General features: G+C 45.5%; 1 protein-coding gene across 11 annotated transcripts in view; it reads right to left on the minus strand.

Annotated features, from left to right (window-relative positions):
• The window catches only part of LOC120906847 (guanine nucleotide-releasing factor 2), a 59,559-nt gene that overhangs the window by 12,746 nt on the left and 23,677 nt on the right, over positions 1–23,136 (minus strand). For 6 of the 11 annotated variants that reach the window (XM_040318941.1, XM_040318944.1, XM_040318943.1 and 3 more), the window contains exons 3-6: positions 4,595–4,928; positions 3,351–3,592; positions 1,666–3,277; positions 1,393–1,562 (exon numbers count right to left, since the gene is read on the minus strand). In XM_040318941.1, the coding sequence (XP_040174875.1) occupies positions 1,393–1,562; positions 1,666–3,277; positions 3,351–3,592; positions 4,595–4,928 (2,358 nt within the window). Of the gene's footprint in view, positions 1–1,392; positions 1,563–1,665; positions 3,278–3,350; positions 3,593–4,594; positions 4,929–16,316; positions 17,095–21,117; positions 21,317–23,136 lie in introns of those variants that run through there. The other 5 variants (XM_040318945.1, XM_040318935.1, XM_040318937.1 and 2 more) reach the window with 3 other exon arrangements.

Below are 23,136 nucleotides of genomic sequence, written 5' to 3' on the forward strand. Positions count from 1 at the left end.
AGGTGGTGGTAATTCGTACGCAAATTGCTACGGAAATGGAGTGAAATCTCTCTAAGATGTAGTCTCTTCAAGATTATTTTTTTATATTCTCTTAGCTACATATAAGTGTTGGGTAAATCTGTTTCAGATTCATGAATCTAAACGAATCTTTGGAATGATTCAATGAATCTGAATCTTATTTGCAAAGTTTCATGAATCTCAAATGAATCGCTTAAGATTCATGAATCTATAAGATTCAAAAATCACTGAATATTCATGAATCTCTTACGATTCATGAATCTATGAGATTCATAAATCTATTAAAATTCATATATCTCCAAGGATTCACGATACATGATTCATGGCATGACCACCTAGGTTGTTACGCCAAGAAGAAAAATACTAAAAAGCTAAAGATTTATGATTTTCTTATGTATCCCTTGAGATTTATGAATCCCTAGTCATTCGTTAATCTTTCGAGATGTAAGAATCTTTTGAGCTTCATGCATCTTTCGAGATTCTCAAGGGATTTCGAGAATCTCAAGGGATAAGTCTCTAAAAAATCGTAAAGCTTGAGCTTTTTATTATTCTTCTTCTTGGCGTAACAACCTCCATGGTCATGCCATAAATCATGAATGGTGAATCCTCATGAATAGATTCATGAATCGTAAGAGATTCATGAATATTTAGAGATTTTTGAATCATATAGATTCATGAATCTTAAGCGATTCATGCATATTTAGAGATTCTTGATTCTTTGAAGATTCAGGAATCTTTGAAGATTCGTTAATGTTTAGAGATTCATGAATCAAGATTCGTATCATTCATCAACGAAAGATTCATGAAACCCAACACTACTACAGATGCGATTCGGCTGCCTAGCTTCTCGAAGATGAATTTTTGAATGGCAGAGCACAACAAAATCGGTCAAAGGAAGCAAGTTTTTTCCAGTTGTTTCTTGGATACTCCATTAATTTTCTTTAAAAATAATCTCTCCCTAAACTGTAGGTCTGTTGGAGATATACCTTAGAGTGATTTCACTGTATCTGGTCATTATTGAAGGGTCTGCATCCATAAACTACGTAACGCTTGTCAAGCGAAAGGGTTGAACTAGAGTTGAACAAGAGCGCGTCAAAAGTTCCCAATTTTGATTAAGGCGTTACATAACTTTGGCATGACCTCCGACGCGCTATGTTTGCTGCCCGCTGCCTGTGTTAGTTCTGCTTCAACGTTACGGCACGTACACGTGAAATCATTGACTTTTACAACAGGGGCAAAAGGGGAAAAAAAGCAAGGAGTTTCCTCTTCTGTCTATATTGCCATATGCGGGTACGAACTCTGATGGCGGTTCGATTTGCTCTCACGCTCTAAGACAGTGGGACGCGCTCGCGGGCGAAGGAAAACGATACTCACTATGCTTCTTCTTGATCGGTAGCGGCGGTGGCTCCTCCTGGAACCGGCTCATATGCCGCGGCTCGATCAGACTGATATGCTTGCTCGGTAGATTGTGGAACATCTGCTGCCGGCTGTACAGATACGACGGCGAACTCTGCATCGGGAAGTGGCCAAACGAGTCTTGAGATCTACAAAAAAAGTATTATTAATTAAAGTATTATGATTAAGAATTAAAAATAAATCAAAAGCACATTTGTTCAATGTAGCCGCTCTTTGCAGTGTGATATTTACCCTCGCTCCAGGTCAACCTCGTCCACGTTGTCGTACTGCGACGGATGGCGTTCCCGCTTAATACTGTGCGAGCGCGTCTTGACTGGCAGGGCCGGTGGTCGGTCCGTTGCACCACCGGCCGACGTCCGCGGAAAGACGTCATCGTTGCCGAGCTCGTCGATGCTGGGGCCGTGCACGAGCAGCTTCGACAGGCTGCTGCTGCTGGACGTGGTGACGGTCGATGTCAGCGAGGTCGCGCTGGCAAGCTGTTCGCTTGCCCCCTTCGGCCCCGCGCTACTGTCGTCGCTGGCCTGCGTGATGATCGTGTCGATTTTCTGATGAAAGTGCTGCTGCTGCTGCTGCTGATGCTGCTGATGATGCAGCACGTGTGCCTGGTGGTGCTGCTGCAGATGTTGCTGCTGCACGGCAGCTTTCCCAGAGGCGACCACCAGTGCCGCCATGCCGTCCACGATGGATTCAGACTTGTGCACGTACGACGAAGAGGAGGACGACGAGCTGGCACTTTTCTGGTGATGATGGTGCGTGGTAACGGTCGCAGCCGTGCTCTGGTACTGCATATGCATCTGCTGCTGCTGTTGCTGATGTTGATCGCGGCTGACACGCAGCGAGTACATCGACTCGAACCCAGACTCGTTCGAGTTGCGATTCAGACTGTTGTTGCTGTGCTGCGGCAATCCGCCCGCTAGATCGCCCGCCTCCTCCCAGTGCTGCGTGCCGCATCCGGCCGCACCGGCACCGAGTATCACCAGCCCGCCGAGGCTGGCGGCCGTAGCGCTCGCGTGCGACGAGCAGCTCGTGAGCGCCCGCAGCTCGTCCTCCTCGCGCGAGTGATTCAGCGCCGAGTCGAGCGAACCGGCGCTGGCACTCAGCAGGCTGCAGTTGTCCTCGGGCGACCGCGACCGTAGCGACATCCGGTCCAGCCCGATGCTGCCACCGGTGCCCGTTGCCCCGCCGGCACTACTGCCCGGTCCGCTCCCGAGCTGGAAGATGGTCGAATCGGTTGACGCGCAGTCGGACGACGCCGTGGTGGTGTCGTGGAAGGAGTGATTCTTGGCATGCTGGCTCTTGCGCTTGGGCGGCAACGGTGGCGGCGGTTCCTGCGACCGGTCCGGCAGCGGCGGTTTGGGCGGCGGCGGCGGGCTCGAATCGCGCAGGATGCTTTCCGTGCTGTGCGACGCCCGCACCGTCTTGAGCGACGTCTGCTCGAGGATGTCGCGCTCGCGCGGCGTCAGCGGAATGTCCGGCAGCGAGGTGCGCTGGCTGACCACGTCGACCGTCGGGCGCTGCAGCGTGTTCGAGCTCGGTCCGCCGGCACTGTGGCCCGCCGCGGTACCGCCCACCCCTGTGCCCGGGCCGCCGCTCCCGCCGGCCCCGATTGCCTTCCGGTCGGAGAGCTTCTCGTTCGCCAGGTTCACCAGATTGTTGACAGCGTTCTCGACCAGCTCGACCACCTCCTTCACGTTTTCCTTGCTGAGCGACGGGCAGTCGTCGCCCTCCTTCGTTAGCAGCACCTCGTCGCACAGCTTCAGCAGGTTGCCGAGCGAGACATGCACGTGGTTGGTCGCGTTGATGAATGCCGAACTGTGCTCGTTCAGTGTGTACGATTGCAGTGCTAAAAAAGAAGGTAGCGGGAGGATTGGTGTTAGTTTGTGTCAACGTTTCTTACAGCGGCTGCCCGTGCTTACCCGTGTGCACGTTCGCGATTGATTCCAGCACGACCGTACCGTTGCCCGGCAGCATCTCCAGCTTGTTCTTCAGTATGACGTCCTTGAAGTGGGTCAGCGCATTCTTCACCTGCCGCACGTGATAGTTGAGATCCTGCACCGGCTTGGCCGGCTCGTCGGTGGTGCTCTTGCGGCTGCCATAACTGGCCGCATTTGCGCCACTACCGCCGGCGCCACCCCGTGGACTGTTGGGTGAGTGAGATCTGCGGAATTTGCCCGATTTGCGCGAGGCGATCGAAAATAGCATATTAGAAACCGTTTTCAGGCTGGGCTGGGGCTATGTGTCACGAGAAGCGCGCGGAGAGTGGGAAGGAAATTGGGCAAATGGGTTGCGTCTTCCAGGTGTTTCTATCGTGTCTGGTTCGCGGGCACACTATAACAGGCACCTGACGCGGCGGTGGTCACGGTCAAAGCACTAATGCGACACTAATGAACCTTTGCAGCGCGAGGGCGCCTGCAGCGGGCTTGAGGTGGGTGTCGTCTTCGCGCAGTACGTGTTCTCGCGTACCCCTTGTTGTTGAGACGACGAAAACATACACGACAAACACACACACACACAAATGTCAGACACGCCTCGGTCGCCGTGTCACACTCGTAAGGCGCGTTCGTCGTTCGGACTCTATCTTTCGTCGCTTATCGTAGATAAGCAAACAATTCACTGATAATTCTCGCCCCTCTCATTTCTTCGCAAAAATACTGCATGTGTGTGTATGTGAGTGTGTGATTGTTGGTGTGTTTAAGAGTACCGAATGGGGAAAATGAATACCGTACAACAGTCCGACAGCTTATTCAGAAGCGACTTTGGCTGCTGTGTCGGACATACACACGAAACACGCTGGGCCCTTAGGTCGCGCTTAATCCTCTTGTGGAACACGGGATGGCTTGTTCGGGTATTGGATAGTTCCAACAAGCCATCGCTAATATTTGCGATGGAAAAGGTACATTGCGTTCTGTGACTGATAAGAAAATCCTTTCGCCGATTTATATGGTCTGTATGTTCAAGAAAGCCTAGAGACTGGGAGAGCTGGCCTCGCGAAGAGTCGTACAATATTTCAAAAGTAGGGGCTTCTCTCTTGACGTGTCTTTGAAACTGCAACAAAGATGCTGTTGTTGATGTGGACGGCTTAAACGCCGGTTTCCTGCATGTTGGACACGGGGTGTATCCTAAAGTCTTGAATAACTAAAACAACAGCAAAAAATCCTACCTAGTCATCGTGCTGGTCGGCGTGCGGATCTGCGATATCTTCTCCAGAAAGTCGTCCTTAAACGAGCGCGCCCGACGAGCCAGCTTGTTGCCCCGGATGCTGCCCTTGTGACCGGACGAGCCCGGTGCACCGGGCGTAACGCTGGCGCTGCTATTGCCGCCTGCCGCCTGATCGTGGCCACCAGCCGTCGGTGTGCTGGTGACGGAGCTTCCGCCGTTGCTGTTGCTGCTGTTGCTGTTCGAGCTGCGCCCACTCGAGACGGGCGTGGACGTGAGCCCGATGCTGCTACTGCCGGTGCTGGTTGCCGGCGTGCAGCTGCCACCGTTATCGTATCCTGCGAGGGTCGTGAGAGAGATAGAAAGTGGTAGAGAGAATAGACAGAATATGTTAGAAGATTGGTGGGATAATTTGTGTGTCCGTTTTCACTTTTCTTGTCGGCTGGTGCGAACCGCGGCACTGATGCATTGTATATCAATGACCGGGTCGAGCCTGGGGCAGACATCGTACGGCTGGCAAAGCGTACTAGAGCGTAACATTAGTGCTCGAAGTTTTCAACACAAGAATCACCAGCAAAATATTAATAAAATATATATCTACTGTGGTAATATGTAATGCCATACACCTAAAATAATATCAATAATAGTAATACTGTGATGATCACTACATGTTTTGTCTTTCCCGTGAGCCTCAATCGTAAACATGAATAAATAAAAAAAAAAAATCAGGAACAGTTACGTGGTATAATCGTCAACCCGAACGACATGACATCCGGTTTACAGAGAAAATAAACCAAATCAGTCACAAATTTAGTTCACCCCACACTTAGGTCCGTAATTCTTGAGACAAGGCTGTAGACACTGTAACTGCAATTCTTTGCGCGAAGTAGATATAAACAGCTCTTTAAAAGATGTTATGTCTAAAAACTTCTTCATTATGCGTGTGCTAGGCCACGTCGTTTTAATTTGTCTTTTAGAGATGCTAATCAGTCTTTAAAGTTGTAAAACCCTTTCTGCTGACGCTTATGAGATTGTCTGTTCCAAATAAAATTGGCGTTTTGATAGCTGAATTCAATGTACCTGTAAAGTTATTCTTAAGCACGTTTTAAGACATTTAGTTTGAGACAAAGGCACTTAAGGTCAACTGATTTTATCAAACGCATATCATATCAGTCTTGAATGAAGGGAACTCGGAACAAACTGTACAAGTTGTCCCCGAGGTACGTCATTAACGCGAACCGCGAAGAACTCGCGTATCGAGATTCTTAAAGGTTGTAAGTCTGCAGAAGCGCTACCTTAAGCTATGTAACTGATGAACATTATCTTGTGCACGTAGATTGCATTACAAATGGTCTGAACATGTGATCAGCAAAGCTTTTATACTCTTAAGCCAATCCGTTATGATTGATACGATGTTGTTGATTGATGTTTCCAATATATGTCAGCCATGTTGATAATTTACGTTTTATATTTTATGTTGATAAACAAAATCATAGTTTACGTGCAGAACAGAAAAAATTGAAATTTCCGAAACGCTTTACATTTCATGGTTATTACGGCACAGCGTTGAAATAGTTTTTGGCGCAAAGTGTGAATGTTTTGAAAATTTTGAACTAATTTTGTTGAGACCAAAATAATGCATATAATTAAACTGCTTTGATATAGTTCAAATTATGAAATAGTATTTAGGGTAAGTGTACCAATTGTGGCTATAGCACTAATAATGGCTATAACGAGCCATATATTTGCACTCAAACAATCAATTTGCGTCCTAAAACCACGGATGGATTTCATAAATCAAATATGAACATTTTGAAACATTTGTGCTGGTCACTTCCGTTTGAAAAATATCATTCATTGAAAATGTGTAACCAAGTTGTTGGTAGAATATTAGAGATTTTCAAGCATCGAACCATAATTTTATCTTAAAATCGTAGTTTTTGTGCAAAATGTTAATTATCAAATGACTTTACATCAACATTAGTAACATTTTATCAAAAAAGAGCGATTTTTTTTTCGTATGTTCATAGTATGTACAATTTAACATCAATGTACCAATAATCGCAGTTTGCTAAACTTTTGCCTTTTTACAATTGTCAATTTGGTCCAAGTGCAATAGACCAGGTAAATAACCTATATTAAAAATAAAAAAGGGGGTTTCGTTGTTATTTTTGCAATCTAAAGTGTGTTAATTGTTATTAAACGTGTTAAGCATCGGTTTTGTTGAAAAATATTATAAAATCGTATCAGTATAATGAAGAAAACCAGTCTTTTATGACTTTCATATGAAAAAGCGTAATCTGAAAACCGCCAGCACTACATGGTCCTATTGCCTTGTAAGTGTGCTCTTGTTCTTCTCTGATGGTTGGTTAGTTAGGGAAAATCTCTAACAGAATGTAAGTCGTTCTTCTAGATACTTGTAAAATGGCTACGATTCTTCATTTAAAGAGACTCAAACAGACCATCCTGATTTGCGTGCATCTGCTTCTCGTGCCCAAAACAGTAGCATATCGCTTACAGGTGATATGAAGTGTGTACAAACTCAGTTTAGGATTTATATTATCTGTAGAATAAGAATGTAAAATATTAATGGGATTATCAACTGTGCGATTAATTGAGCGTAGTTATGAACACAGCCAGTAATAGACAACGGAGATTTCAAACTATTAATTTAACTTATTTAATGGTGTTCATATTAGTGGTTGGAGCTCGAAATCCTAACTATCTGATTCCAACTCCGTCTCCGGAATCGATTCCGATTTTGAATTCAGGATTGGAATCGAAATCGCATCCGAAATCGGCTCCGGATTCAGAATTCGGAATCATAATCGGCTCTGGAATCTCCAAAGCATTCTAAATATTTTCGATGAGAACTCTAAATATGGGGCAAGGTATATTAATTTGAGTATGTAGATTTGTTAAACACAGTGATTAATTGACTTTATGTAATTTATAAAATTTACATCAATACTCTTTAAAATCAACATTTGGAAGATCATAAGATAACGTCCCTGTGTTCTCAGATTCTTGTGACTTTTAATCCGATTGCTATAGACCTCGATTTAATTTTACCAACGTTATAAAAAATACCGAATATGGTCCCAGAACATTGCAGGTAGCACAACTAAACGTTCGATAGACTCTGAAAAAAAAAAACGATTAATACCTTTTTCATCAAATTATCAAAATAATTCCACAGTTTTTGCTCGAATGTACTGAATGCTTTAACCACTATTTAATAAACCGCAAAAGATTCAAATGTACTTGAAAATGATTTATTCTCATCGAGATTTCGGACCCGAATCTGGTTCCGAAGCCAATTCCGATTCCGGAGCCGATTCCGGAGCCGATTCCGGTGCCGATTTCGGGAAAAAATCGGAGTTAGTCGGAATCGAATCCAACCAATACTTCATTTTCCCGTCACTAGTTCATATACTTGTTTATCAATAGTAAAATTATTATTATTTGATTTGAGTTCTAACAATGTCACAACATGTTTTTTTTGGCTTAGCTACAGCTATGACGAATTGGTAGGAACGTAAGGCATAATGAAATAATCGTAATAACCTCGTTCAAACTATGATAGGATTTAAAATGTTTCTCGAGAAATTAACTATCCTACAACAATTCAATCGTTCCAATTTGTATGTAAAAAACCACAATGCATTGTGCCGCAAAATTATTGAATCTCTTAGGAATGTCAATAAGGCAAACTTATAGACAACTAGGATTAGGGAACTTGTCTGGAATCGACTTTCGATATGAGCTTAAACGAGACAGTTTTACCGTCATATTAGCGTTAGCTCCTATCGATTATTGTCGAACGGAAAATCAAGCTGATGTCGATGAGTAAGCAGCATCCTGCAGGCTTTTTAGTACATGCACGCTTAAAATGCAATGCAAAATTATGTTTTGAATCTTTTTGCGTTCGAAAGTTTCCATCGTTTATTTATGACTGTTTTTAATTGACTGCAGCGCCAGTCATATGGGACTGACATGTCATATTCAAATCAGATAAATGTATGTCAATTAAATTTAAATGCTGCAGATTTAACGAACAAAACGCTTGTAATGCGGTACGTCGCAGTTAGGGAGTTAGGGCGTATGTAAAAATAGGGTTTTAGACAGACAAAAAAAAATGCACAAAGCAATGCGGAACCGCCAGCGATGATTAACTGTATCAATCAAAGAGAGCTAGTTTCAACCCGTTTTTATTGGTTCTTTTAAAATGACTATCGCGTGATTCACGCATTCAATACTTTTTTACTCATAAAATAAAAGTGCATAGCAAAAGTCTGCGATAGCAAACACACATGGCAAGCAGCGCTGCTTTGCGTTCGCTTCCATACGAAACACCAACCAATGCGCAGTGAGTGAGTCAATGTTCCACCTAAATTGCGGAGCCGGAAATAGAATTTTACAACAATTTCAAATAAACAACTCATATCGGGAATAGAGCAACGACCGGCAACGGGGCAACTGGAAATCGCATCAGATTCAAAATAAAGTTTTAATATCCAGGCATGCAGGCTCTTACCCTACCGTTCTGGCCTCGCATCTCACCGGAATGCAGCATGCAAACCCGATAGTTGCATCTTCCTCTAGCGAAATACTCGCGCATAGTAAACACATGCCGTGCAGCAGCATCACCCTCTCCACCAGCGCCCAACGACATCCCCCATATCCCTCCCAACCATCCCCCTCACCTTCTCGACACTTTTCTGTTTCAGCTAAGATTTGTAAGTACATAAACATTCCCTCTCTCTTTCTCTCTATCGGTTAAGTTCACTTTTAATTTAATTCAATGTTTCATCGCCCCACCGTATGCAATTAAACACTGGTTCGAAGGAATTTGATTCTGTGAGTGAGTGTATACGTATTTTGTTTTTGCTGGTCCGTCCCATGAGTTAATCCCACGCGATGGTGCCAACTGTTCCACTTTTGCGGGATGTATAAAAATAGTACATCGAACCGCGTTCCCGGTGCAGCCCGGTACAAGCACGAATTTTGGGTAATTGATTTTCCGACCGATGAGGGAAGAGAAGAGCGTGGAAATCGAATTTTTCGTGCACCGATGCACAGCCGGGATAGAATTGACAGACACGACTGGTAAAATGTGAATGACAGACACACACACACATTCATATATATATTCATACAAAACGGGTGTTGAATTTTGTTCTCGCTTGTTGTCCGCGTACAGAGGTTGGATGGGATGAAGTAATGGGGGACGTATGGTAATATCAGAAATACAGACTTTTTTTTTGTGGTCACTAGTTAATACAATGACGGCTAATTGACATGCCGCATGTGACATGTAGTTTGGAAGCGTTTGGGTGTCGCTGCTCGCCTCGGAACGCGTGCCATTGAATTAGAATGGTTAGATGACAGTGATGCGTTGGCCAGCTGCAACCATTGGCAACAAAAACGTAGGCAGTAATTAATAAATCTAATTACTTGAGAATTCAAAAATAAAAAAGGGAGAGACGAAGAAACGGAAAGCCTCGTTTCTAGTGTTGGATTTCATGGATATTTCATTGAGATTCTTTCTTATGAATCTTCTGCGATGAGTAATTCGAATCTCGAATCGAATCCTTGAAGATTAATCCCCAGAGAATCTCCAAGGATTCATTAATCTCGAAAGGTTAATGGATCTGTAAGATTCATAAATCTCCTGGATTTCATGAATCTTTAGAAGTGTATGATTGAATTTACACGATCCTATGACACAATGGTAAGCTTGCACGACTTAACAACATGCCCGTCGTAGGTTCAAGTCTCGCAATGGACCGTCTCCCCGCAGTAGTAGTATTTGCCCAGAAATCTCAAAAGCCTGTATAGGCTGACATGACTACGTAGGTTGCTACGCCAAGAAGAGTAATAATCAGAAGCTCAAGCTCTGAAGCAGAATCTTTGGAGATTTATCAATCCCTTGAGATCCCTAGAGATTCGTGAATCTTTCGAGATCCACAAATCTTTCGAGATCTATGAATCGTTTGAGATACATGAATTTTTCCAATATTCAAATTTCAAAGATTCATTCAGATTCATGAATCTGAATCAGATTTACTCAGAACTACTCGTTTCTGAGGAGGCTATACAGCCGCAACAAAAAAAAAATACAAACGCGTGTGTAAATGTGTTGTAGCGCCTGCTGCGCAGAGATAATTGAGCAAAGAGCATGACAATACAAACGCTCGCCAACACACACCGGGGCAAAATGCACCTTTTTAGAGGTCAATTCAATTAACACTGGGGACCACAATTTGCAACGAGTTTGGGGAGGCTATGATATTCATTGACGATTCATGGAGTAACGTAGTTAAAGTACAGTCTTTGCCGCTAAATTTTGACTCTAACCTACCTATTTTGTGTCTCGAAGGCACCAATTATTGACATCGTGTTACGAGTTTTTCCTCTAAGGCATTATTTTTTTTTGTAAATCGCTTTATTTTCAAAATTCTAAACGGTGTGTTCCAAAAGTATTGAAATCAAGTTAAGTAGATGATAATTTCATTTACAGAGTTCAAAATATAACAACTTTTATGCCAATTTTGAAAGTTTTAATGGCGTGAAAAAGTAGTTATTTATTTTCAGGTGTAAACAATGACAAAAATAGGTGCATTAGAGGCATAAATGGAGGCCTTAGAGCCAAAATGTAAGTTAAACTGTAAGTTAAACGTTCGCTCTTCCACATGTAATCGCACCGAGGAAGCATGACGCATTGTGGGGGTTCGACAAGCCCAGCATCAGCTGTAGTTGTGTGCGGGCGCGAGCAGTTCCCGAAAAACCGATCGGAATGCCTCATCATCTTGTATCTTGCGACCGATTTGGGCGGATGGTAGGCGGGAGAGTTAAGGGAGGAGCGGATCAAAGCATTCCACGTACTGGAGAAGATTGGCAGCAGAGAGCTTCGCGGAGCTAGGAATAGTGTGCGGGAACAACGCACCACCAGACTGCACGTTGCAACATGATCAGTATTCTAGCGATGTAACCGAACAGTCTCCATCCTCTCCCACCCCCACTTGGAGTCACCTCGATTGGGCACTTGGCGGGATGAAGGCTTTGGGGGGGGGGGGGTGTTTCGCGGTTTGATCGCGGAATATCACAAAAACGGGAGAAAATGACGGTCGATCGTGCGCTCCCCGTGCAACTTGTTCCATTTGCGCGCGCGTGACGACATAAAGAGAGAGCAAGAAAGAGAGAAAGAGAGAGAGAGAGAGATAATTTAAATAAAAAAAACTCTCCAGTGCCAACCAAAGACTGCCCGCCACTCTATCGCGCGCATCACCGATGCTTTTCACACTTTCAGCAACAACTGCAGAGTCACGGCGGGGTGACGAGATCTGGCCCCCATCCGGCCTTGGCACGAAATACTGTGTCAGGGTTTGGTACTGAGGTGGAGGGGGGGGGGAAGGGGAGATCTTGTTCGCACCTAGCGCGTACCCTTTCGGGGCAGACACGATGGAGGGGTTGCCGTTGATTGATTTCCAATATTTGAATGCTTCCCACAAGCCGTTCTCTTTAGGGCGCTCCAGAAGCACTCCAGCTGAAGTTGCGTGCGCTCTCCTTCTCCATTACAAGACGAATCTCCCTCTCCCTCTCTCCCTCTGCGTTCTGCACCACGGTCGCAGCCCGTGGGGGGAAACGGGGAAATGTCGCAGCGGGCGCGGCCCAAACATGGACAAAACTGGCTGTGGCTGCCGATTTTGGAAGTTGTCGCCGTTAAAAATAACTGCGCAAACCCATCGGGAGCCGTTTCTGTGCCGGTCTAGGGTTGCCGCGTTTGTCTTTGCTGGCAAGCAGCAATCCCATTCCCCGTCCGTATCGTCCCCACTGCTGACTAGTGCTAGATTAATGAGCTGTCGTGCTAGCCGCGCGGGAAGATGCGCAGTATCGGCTGAGAACGGCGGTGGAAATACAAGATGCTAGGCGATGGAAGGGAGAGGGCAGCGGGTAAGCAACAAAGCAGAAAGAACGTTCCATTTGGACGATCGTTTGTGGAAGACGTTTCTTCTTGGGCGCACGCAAGAAGTCTGTGTGGTTGTTGTTGTTTTTTTTTTGTTTGGTTTTGCTGCTGTACGGCACACTGACGACACTGTTTGGGGTACTCAGTGTACTGTTACAACAATCATGTTGCACGTTTCAGATCATAAAGATCGCTTGTTTGTTTTGTTCGGAAGCACCACTCTCTTCACAGTCACACAAGAGAGCACTTGTAACACATGCACAGCGAGAGATGCTAAGGCTGGTGTCAAAGAGCGGGTTTTTGGAGCAATTTCATCTACACCAACTTTACACTGCTCACTGTACAACAAACGAAAGACTAATCCGACCCGGAACCGGATCGCTCCCACCCCTCGGCCCGTTCCCCCACCATATGATCACACAGTATCCACACCTTGGATCACACTCACTCACCGCGCGAAACTGTGCGTCATCGACGCGAACTGTCGAATGGAATTTGACCGGAATTCAAATCCACCAGGCACAACACCACAACACAAACCGGCTGTCCTTTCTTCCACCTGTGGTTTTATGTGAACGTGTGCGTGTGTGCACAAAAGAGTGTGACAACCTTTAGCGTTTTTTTTTTAATGTATATTTTTGGCAGGTTGCTTTATGGTCGGTTGATTGCCGGCTGGTGTCTGTGGTTGATCGGAGCGCGCGTGATCGGACCGCGTTATGGCGTTTTGCGAGTGCTCACCGGTGGACGGCCCTGGCCATACTGTTCGCGGCGTCGTCTGTCTGGCGCGCGGCACGCGTGCTCCGCGGAAGGCCTCTGTATCCGCCCGTCTCTGGATGTGTGCGTGCGTGCGTGCGTGTGTGAGTGATTTTTTCTGTTTTTGGGATTGGAATGGAAACACACAGACACAGGCGCGACGGCTCCGTGTGCGTCCGCCTTGCTCTCGAATGAATCTCTCGAGTGTGTTGGGGTTGATCACTTGCACACTACGCCGCACCGAACTGCTGTTCGTTAGTGTACGCCGTCGTTTTGGTGTTGGTGTGTGGGGTACTGCGCACACGGCACGCTGCACACCGCCAACGGCCCAAACAAAGCTGTGCAAAGTCTGTCTGTGGCCGCAGCAAAAATAAATACCGACACAGCTCGCCCTAGCTCCCCGTACAATACTTTTACTGACAAACCATTCGGAGGGGTGATGAGGGGGAGGGGGGGGGAGCGTCAGCGCGGTTCATCTGCCGCCCGATCTCGGTCGGAACGAGGATGCTGCCCCGCGCCCGCTGCCTGGTTTGTTGCGCGCAACGACGGCGCAATGCTCTTGCGTGTGCAGCATCTCTCTCTCTCTCTCTCTCTCTCTCTCTCTCTCTCTCTCTCTTCCTTTCGATGCTGCCTGAGCGCTGCGAAAGGAATGTGCACGATTCCCTATCGCGCCGGCACATGGTAGAGCCGGAGAACGTGCGGGACCGACGTTAGATAAAGGGCTAGAGAAGCGCACTTGTAGCTGGGGCGGGGTTGCTTCTGGAGCGGCGCTTGCAGTGCATCGCCACCACCACCACGGCGCTTTGGGTAGAGTGTGTGGAAAAGAATAAAAGAAAAATCCCAAACACACACCAACACAGAGACAGCTCCAGTGGATCGGTGCCTCGCTCGCAGAGACGAAGAGACGCAACGCAAGAGAAGCAACGCATCAGACAGCACTATTTTGGGTTGCAACCAGATGATCGTCAGGCCGATCAAGCGAGCGGAAACGCCAGAACGTGCAAAAAAAAATTAGCAAACGACAGTAAATCACCGCAGATAGAAAGAGAGAAGAGAGAGAGAGAGAGAGAGAGAGAGAAAATGAGTATACGAGGGCTTCTCTTCCCTTGCACAGAGCTCTTCTCATACATTTGTTCTACTCTCGCGCGATGGTGCCGGATGTGACAAAACAAATAAATACGGCACCACCACACTTTTACACTACTCTCTCTAACTCTAACTCTTCTCGTTTATGAGAGTCGTCTAAAACTATTACCTACTAAAGTATTACATACTAGAACGCCGATAAAACTGTAAAGATACGAATGATGATGATCGTTCCTACGGGAGAGATGAGTCCTGGATCAGATTTGAACTCACCTTCTCCGGCGCCATATGCCGGAGTGCTACGCATGGTACCAAAGTACCGCACTGGTACCGGTCGCGTGTAATTGCTATTTTGTTGTATACCTGTGCACATTTTTCGGTCAGCAACAACAGGTGGGTTGTTTTGCTTTGGCAACGTACTCAATCCGCTCGTAAAACATGTTTCCCTTTTATTTCATTTCATTTCATTTCATTTCATTTCATTTCATTTCATTTCATGTTTCCCTTTTATGATTTCCTTTTATATTATTTGAATCGCTTTCAAATAATTGCATATTCTTATTTGGTACATCGTCACGATTGTGATACGTACGCAAAGATACACAAAAAAAGAAGAATAAATACTCACATTATCATACATACTATTACGCACCCCCACCCCCCCCCCCCCCACCGATGGAGCGATAGCAAACAAACCTCACGCGCATGGTGCATTCTTTGCAGCGGCGGATGTAACAAAACATCGGCAGACGACTAGGTCGGTCGTGTGCCGCTGGGGCGATGAAGTGAACCGACCAAGACATAAAAAAACAACAACAACGTATGCCCCACCGGTGGAGCGTGCTGTAAACCGTGTGGCCGGGGTTCCGTGTTCATGCTACGCGGTTGCTTCTACGGAGCGCACGTCCGGAGGTGTTTGTTTATGATGTGCAATAATTAATTAACTAATTAATTGCTTTTGGCGGCTGCGGCGCCAGGTCATAGGTTGTGGGGGAAAGAAATGTAAAAAAAAAAAACAAAACAAAAACACCCACCACAGCATGCACACAACAAGCCTACCATTCATGAGGTGTGATGCTAGAGAAATGTGGGAAGCGTTTTAGTATAGATTGAGTATAGGCGCCTTAATTATCAGCAATTGGCACGGTGTCAGCACGTAATGAAAGGGCATTGCACACACGTATAAGGGAGGATACGAGAATAAAAAAAAAAGTGTGCTACTGTCAACGACAGTACTGGAGGCATCGGCTCACAACAAAGCGTCAAATTTATTTAACATGCATCAAATTAAGTTATACCCACGTGGCGTGTGATGCAGTCGGGAGGGGTTTAGTGCTTAATGAATTGAACAATTACATTACACAGTCTGCCTGCCAGCCATAACCACCAACACCTCCACCACCATCAAACAATTCTGGTTAATTGAATGCATTAGCCTAATTAATAGCGGTCAAAATCACTCTGGTGTGTTTTATGGTGTATTGTGATTGGTAAAATTCCAATCAGGCATAGCGAAATAAAAAGTAAAACAACAACACCAGTAAGCTTTTTGTTCGCGCCGGACACGGATCGGAACCAGAAAAACAAACAAACACAGACCGAAAGGAAAAGTTGGAACTGCGTAATACAACGCCTTAAAAATGACCAGTGAGATGTGCTCAGCCGCACGCCGTCGCTGCCCTGGCCATTATGGGTGTGTGTACTGTTAGTCACTTTCTCCATTCAGGCACATGCAACTTGCCGAGTTGCGTTTGAAGGACGAAAACAATCAGAATACGTAAAAGGCACGTCAGCGCGCACCAAAGCAACTCGTGACTGTTGTTATATTTGGCTACGACAAGAGAAAGCATGGCAGTGGAGAGCAGAAGACGAAAATCCTAATAGGTCCCAGGATCCCCAGGAAGTCATCATAGCTTACTTGACGTCTCGTCATGGTCGTCCAACGGTAGATGCTTGTACAGGAATGGCTGGCCGTGGGGCATCTTGGACAGCTCCTGCCGGTCCTGCCGCTCCCACTGGCTCACGTCATACGTGGACGAGTAGGACCCACCGAACAGCTTTATTCTGCTCGCCGCTGTTCGCCGCCCCAACCCAGGCGAGTCGAGTGTTGCGCTGCTTATGTTAGACACTTCCGCCACGTAACCGGCGCACTCTTGGCGCATGGTGGGAGCAGCCGGCACTGGCGCTTTCTTGAAGTCGACGTCCAGAAACGGGTCCAGATTGGAGGCGCTCTTGAGCACCACGGCGGACGGATGGAACCGAAGCTGATGGGTTTTCCATTTCTTCCGCTCGAACGAGGCACAGTCGAAAAGGAACGAGTCGTCAAACTCGGGCATCTTATGTGTTGCGGTTGCTCTCCCTCTCTTTCTCGCGCTTTATTTTCAAACTCTGTTAGGCTATATTGTTTCGTTATGCACTCACAGCGATCACTTTGTTGTTGGTAAGGCACTGCAGCAAGGGCGAAGGCACAATTCTAACACACATTTTTATTGCCTCCTCCGGAACACTCATTCACAGGGGTATAAGTTCTAGCGTTTTGAAGATGTGCGAAAAATATTTCATTAGGCACAACGATGGCAGCACTTGACGAGCTCAAACGTTCTTCCGTGCTGGTGCTCTTGTCACGATTGGTCAACATTTTTTGCTCAATCTAACATCAGATGCAATTTCAAGTCTACGAAAGTTCCCCAGAAACCAGGAACTGTATCAACACCGATTGCCGTGACATTAAATTATGTGTTTTTTTTTTTGCTGGATAGAAGCGACATAGAAGAAGGAAATAGACATTCAGTTCCCAGCAACAAACGTCACTAAAGCTCAGCATTCCCCGCCCTGTGGTAATGTGTTTCTTCTTTCTCTGCTTCTTGGTTCCCCTCTTTTGTTTTTTATTCCATTTTACGCGTCTAATAAACGCGACCGTGAACCAAGACCATGTCGTCGGTCCTATGGCGGAGATTTCCTCAATCCCATCATCATCATCGTCGTCATCACCACGGGCCGGTCTGGTAAGAGGAGGAAATTCTTTGCCAACTTCAACTTCGGCTGAGGGTCACAGACAAAGATACACCGAGAATGCCGAGTAGCAAATTCTCTCGGAAAAAGCGTATTAAAAATGCAAAAAAATAAGCCATCCAAGACGTTGCGGAGTTGGAGCTCTGGCAACAGATCCAAACGACTCCGTTCCGGTCACAACGCACACAGGCGAAGACAAATAGAAAACAAAAACCCAGAGCCGGATTAACCATCTGGGAGTTAGGAAGCAAATCGTTTCCACGGTTCAGTTCGATCCGATTGGAGCAGCAGCTCCAAAGCGAAGCTCTAATTCCAAAAGCAGCAGCAGCTGGGGATGTTGGCATCTTCCGACCATTGGCCCGTCGGTCAACGGCTGTCCAAGCGGCTCCATACAAGAGAGCACGTCATAGAGCAGCCGACCGGAAACCACACGCTTGTGTCTTACGAAACGGTCCAGAGGTTCGCAGTGGTGATATATCGCCTTCTCTACGCACAGGTTGGTGCGGCATTCTTGGAGCCTCTTGGCGGTGCGTGAAATATATGTGAGATGCGGGTTTACCTTATCCCCCCCCCCCCCCCTGCTGTAATAGAACCCGTTCTAAAGCCTACACACCGAATTAGTACGCTACGGATTCTTTTTTGGGAGCAGAAAAGCTAAGAATCTTACCGTGCGTGACTCAAAACCCGTTAAGTCTTGGCTGGTCTCTGACCCCCACGCAGCCACCCATCAACGGGTAATTAAATACGCAAAAAGTATTATTGCACCCTCACAAGGATTAAAAATAATGTTCTAATGTGCAATTTCATAAGCCGGAATCGTAAACAACCGGATATATGTCTTAAACCGAGGACCACCAGCGCATATTCACCACATTTAATTGGAATGTAGAATGCAATGTTTTAATGTGCGCTTTCAACAATAAACATCCGGAGGAAATTCTAGGACCGAGGACCACCATCGAGGATGTAGGACAAGTACCTCCAGGGCTCCCTATAAAGCACTAGCCAAACGAATTGGAGCGTTGTTTGTTTACTTTACAAACATTCCTGCAAAATGTTCACCCATTTTCGCAGCACAAACACGCAGCATAATCTAGCATCAAACTACAACTACAACGGATGAAGGTAATAAAAGATTCGGATTGCAAAGCAGTCGCCTTCTTCCGCAGGCGAAACGATCAACGATCCCTCGGCATTTTGGGGTAGGGCAAATGACTAGCCCAGAATGGCAGTGAAGAAGCCCCATAGCGGCATCAACTGCATTTGATTGAAGCGAATCGGGATCAGATCATGTCGTATGACGTTTGCCATTCGGTGCTAAAAATAGATCACTATGTGTCTGTGCGAGTTTTCGCACTCACTCTCGGGGGATGTTTTTCCACTTTTTTTCTGCTCGTTTAGCTCAGCTTTCCACGGACACCAGGCGGAAAACTGAGGGTAAAAAACAGACAAAGCCGCTGTTTTCCGTTCATTTTGGGTGACGTAAATAATCTTTTAAAAGGGTTTCACAGAGCAAGACGGGAAGTTGTACGTGATTGAGACTCAAAAAATGATTTAAACAAAAAGTCTTTTCAAAGGGTGACACCATACAGTGTGCTCGGAAAACATCCGAGAAGCAATGTCTCCTAACACACACACACACACACACACACATGCTATTGTAAAATAATAAACAAGAAATAACTACGAGCTTCTTCGTCCGCAAAGCCCGCGTTAACAGTAATTAAAATTGTTCCATCGTAGCTTTAACTGAAGGGGGAAGAGGTTGTAATTATGCCATGGAACCAACCAGCAACTAGTAAAAAAAAAGAAGAAGCGAATGAAAATACCAATTCCGGGGTACGACACATCGTAATCGGACGCCTGCCGCGGAAGACATTTCTGAGCTGATGATTCAAATGCTGGAATTTGGCCATAGCCAGAGCCATCGATGACATCGCGTGGTGCTCTGTGGTAGCCCCCCCCCCCCCCCCCACCCCTCTCTGGTTGACCGGTCTTTAACACGCACTAAGTAAACAAAACCGTACCAGGCAATTGCGTCGGCAACGGATTTCCGCCCGTTGCGTCGACTTGTGTCGGTGCTGTACTAAATATCTTTCTTGTTATTTTTATTTTTGTTTTTCATTGCTATTCTACCACAACGCTATTCCTAACGCGGTGACATCAACCGACCAATCGACCAACATAGAGAGAAAGCCATATTAGGAAGCAGCCGCCGGTATCACCGATTAGTCGGGAGGATAAAAGCGCTGCTTCTTAGGTCTTCCTTTTCGATGCGAGGAAAAAGATGATTGGAAAATGTTTCTGTGTGTCTGTGCGTGTGTGAGTTTCTTTTTCCAATCTTCCCCGTATCCCAGGTACAAAAGCGGACGAACACATTTAATCAACGTGTCATAAAACGGCGGCAAACGGAATTGCAAAACCGCGCGCGCGAACCGTATGGTGCCGTGACCAGGATTAAATCCATGTTAAATCGAATAAAGAGATGGTGCTGCCTCCGTCCCGCTCCCGCCATAAATGTTTCCAATAGACTTATTAATTGTAATCCTCATCTTAATGGGCTGCGTTTCGTTCGTTAGTACCCTACCGTGCCAATCTCCTTCTCTTCTCCCCTTGTTCGTTCCTTCGTTTGCTTGAAATCGAATTTTCCTTCAGCATTGGGTAAAGCCATTTGAAATCCGACGCGGCCAGTTACGCAAAGCTGGCGCCGCGCCTCTGCTCGGTTTTATAATTTCCAGCAGCAGCAACATAAAATATGGATACCGTTTTTTTTTAAATTCATTTTCGTCCCCGGGGGAGGCTCTCGATGCTACGCAACCTAGGTGACGCGCCGGTACATCTTCAGATCGCCATCGCCCATCGACTAATCGAAATTGCAATGGGGAGGGCGGTCTCTCGTCGGTGCAATTGTTGCGGTAGGGCTGACATAAGCGACTGAGCTTATCTGTTATAGCCTTGCGCCAAACTTTGCGGTTTGGTTCATGGGCCATAAATACATAAAAATTAAAAACCGTCATCGGCAGGAAGGTTTGAGTTCGACACACGCTGCACATTGGGGATGAAAAAACATGCACCAATGCTTTAGTAGGCACCTGTACGGAACATATGCACACGTTTATGTCACAGTCCCAGTATTGTTTCACTAATCACTTCAATTTTAAACTCGTCAAATGCGCACACTTTTCTATGTGGACTTTAGTCCTATAAACCAGGTAAACGAAATTTGGAATAAAAACGCACGCACAAACGTATCACGTATTTGCTTTCCTTTCGTGCAACAGGGCAGGGCAGACAATAATCGCTTAATGCACAAAACACTGCCCGCAACGGGCCGATGTAAGCACTTTCTTCTACTTTGGAATGCACCCGACGAAGCATCCAAACCCCGGACGATCGTGATCGTGCACTGAATATTCGAAATGCACTAATTGAAAGCAAAAGCGCTGTGTTGTTTTTTTTGTGCTGCTCACAAATGATTCCTTTCGTTTTTTGACACTTCAAAGTTTCACTCGAACGTTGATTGCGGAGAGTGTATAGGCGAAGGGAGGCCTCCTTGAAAGTGTTAACTGATAGCAGCGTGCGCTCCACTGAAGCAGATTTGTTTGATGTCCACTTCCTAGCGGGATGACCGCCGGATCTCTTCCGGGCTTATCGCCTTTGGTTGTGATCCCAATAAAACACACACGTCTAGCGAATCTATCACCAACCAGCGCGCCGAAAGCGACGATGAAGAAGCACGCGCGATCGCGAAACCGTTTTCGACGATGTCTCCGCCTGAACGTCACAATGCTAAATGGGCGCGCGCGCAATATTTGGCTACACGAACACCAAATAAACAAAACCAAAAAAAAAAAACCCTTGACCGAAACCCGGCAGATTGGCACAACTGATATGCCGGAGTGTCCGAGAGCACACTGGCGGTTGCTTGCCAGCACAATCCGTAGTGGCAAGTCAGCAGCAAGCCGGCCTCGCGAGCAGTCCCTCTATCCGTTTCAAATCGGCGCGCTCTCGGCTTGCGCTTCATCACCATCGTGAAGTAGGCGGGAGCATAGCCGCGACCAACAATAAAAACCCGATGGCGCACTGTGGTTAAATTTCATCTACCGAACGGGCGCACAGAGGCGCGTTGAGTTGTTTTGTTTGTTTGGTACCGTTTTAAGAAATATAACGTGAGTCAGTAACAGGGGCACCTATTCCAGCGATGGGGGAATACTAGCCAAACTTTTTACAAGGAGTTTGATAGTTAACGACTGAAATCATGCCAACGCTCCATACAATAGTGCACGCGAAACTAGCTTCAGATTTGCAGTCTATATTATTTCAGCCTGAAAAATATGTAAACAAACGCTGATTCGTCACGGGCTTTGATCAGGTTGGTAATGAATATGAATATTAAACTGAATATGAATCAAATATGAAAATATTGTAACTCTTTTCAAATAGCAAAAGTGAAAGCAACATTATTTTGTAACTCATCTCATCCTCATTAGTGAAATGCAATATGGCGGGACGCAACTATCAACTGGTTGTGGGCAACACAATCCGGATGATAAATATTGTTCCACTGACATGCTGAAATATTAGCGTTCTAGAGCAAAATATAAAAGGGGTTGTTGATAGCTTTGTTATATTCAGTCCATATTTGTTAATTGAAAAAAAAAAAACTAAATAGCAGCATATTTTTTAATTTCGGCGGCTGGAATGCGAAGGCCATTCCACAGCGCTCCTTACAGTCATCAACATTTTTGCGCCAACTAGGTTAGTCAGAACTGTTTTTTTTTTACCTTAACGCATTATTATCATTTACTGACAACGCAATCCATTGCAACTTGCATGTTGTGAAGTAAATGTTGTGATGTCCTTTTCAATTGAAATTTATATAAGTCAGCATTTAGAGATCATATTTGTTTTCGTGCTGGCCTTTTTGTAACTAAGTCTGACAATAAATGGATAAATAAAAATAACTTTTATAAAGCTAAATTCATTATTTACAAATGGAAGGAAAAAATAGTAGAACTTAATTAAAAAAAATAACTCGTCTCTTCTCTTCTTGATCTTCTTTACAGTCTTGGTGGCCTTTTTTTGTTTTGCAGAACAAATGTTTCGAGCCTGGATAAGTCGAACAAAACTTGTTTTATATGCAGTAGGTTTTGGTATTAGGCGATTAATTCCGAAAACATTAGCGTATCTTGAATAGACGCTTTTTTCGATCATCGAGATTTTCAGTTAAATTTTATAAGATGGTAAGTTTCATTTCAGTTTTTGGAATTTGATATAAAATTAATAGTAAAATTAGAGCGAATTACACTAGGAAATAAGCATTTTTTTTTGTTCCATTACACTTTTTTATTTATATCGATACCTCACAAAAGCAAGCATTCAAAATGATGCCCGCACAATGTCCACTGGCAGTTTCACAGTGCCAATTCGTAAATTTGCAGCGAGCTAGCTAGCAAGCTGTGTGGTAGTGGTCGGTGAGATCAAACTAAAACGCTTCGAGACAGAGCTGGCCAACAAAATCGTACTCGATGCTCTGAAGGTACAAGCCCTAGCATTAGAGGCTATGTATCCATGGGTGCTAGCTGTAAGATGAAGCTTATATTGCCGATCACTCACAGCTCGAGAAGGGCTGGTGCGAGAGTTTGCCATCTCTGGTCAGCGCATCAAAATGCATTTGCACCTAGCCCTTCACTTTGCCGTGCGAGATTTTAATTGCATTTTTACGG

The sequence above is a fragment of the Anopheles arabiensis genome, chromosome X (genome assembly GCF_016920715.1).
Source record: "Anopheles arabiensis isolate DONGOLA chromosome X, AaraD3, whole genome shotgun sequence".
NCBI lineage: Eukaryota > Metazoa > Arthropoda > Insecta > Diptera > Culicidae > Anopheles > Anopheles arabiensis.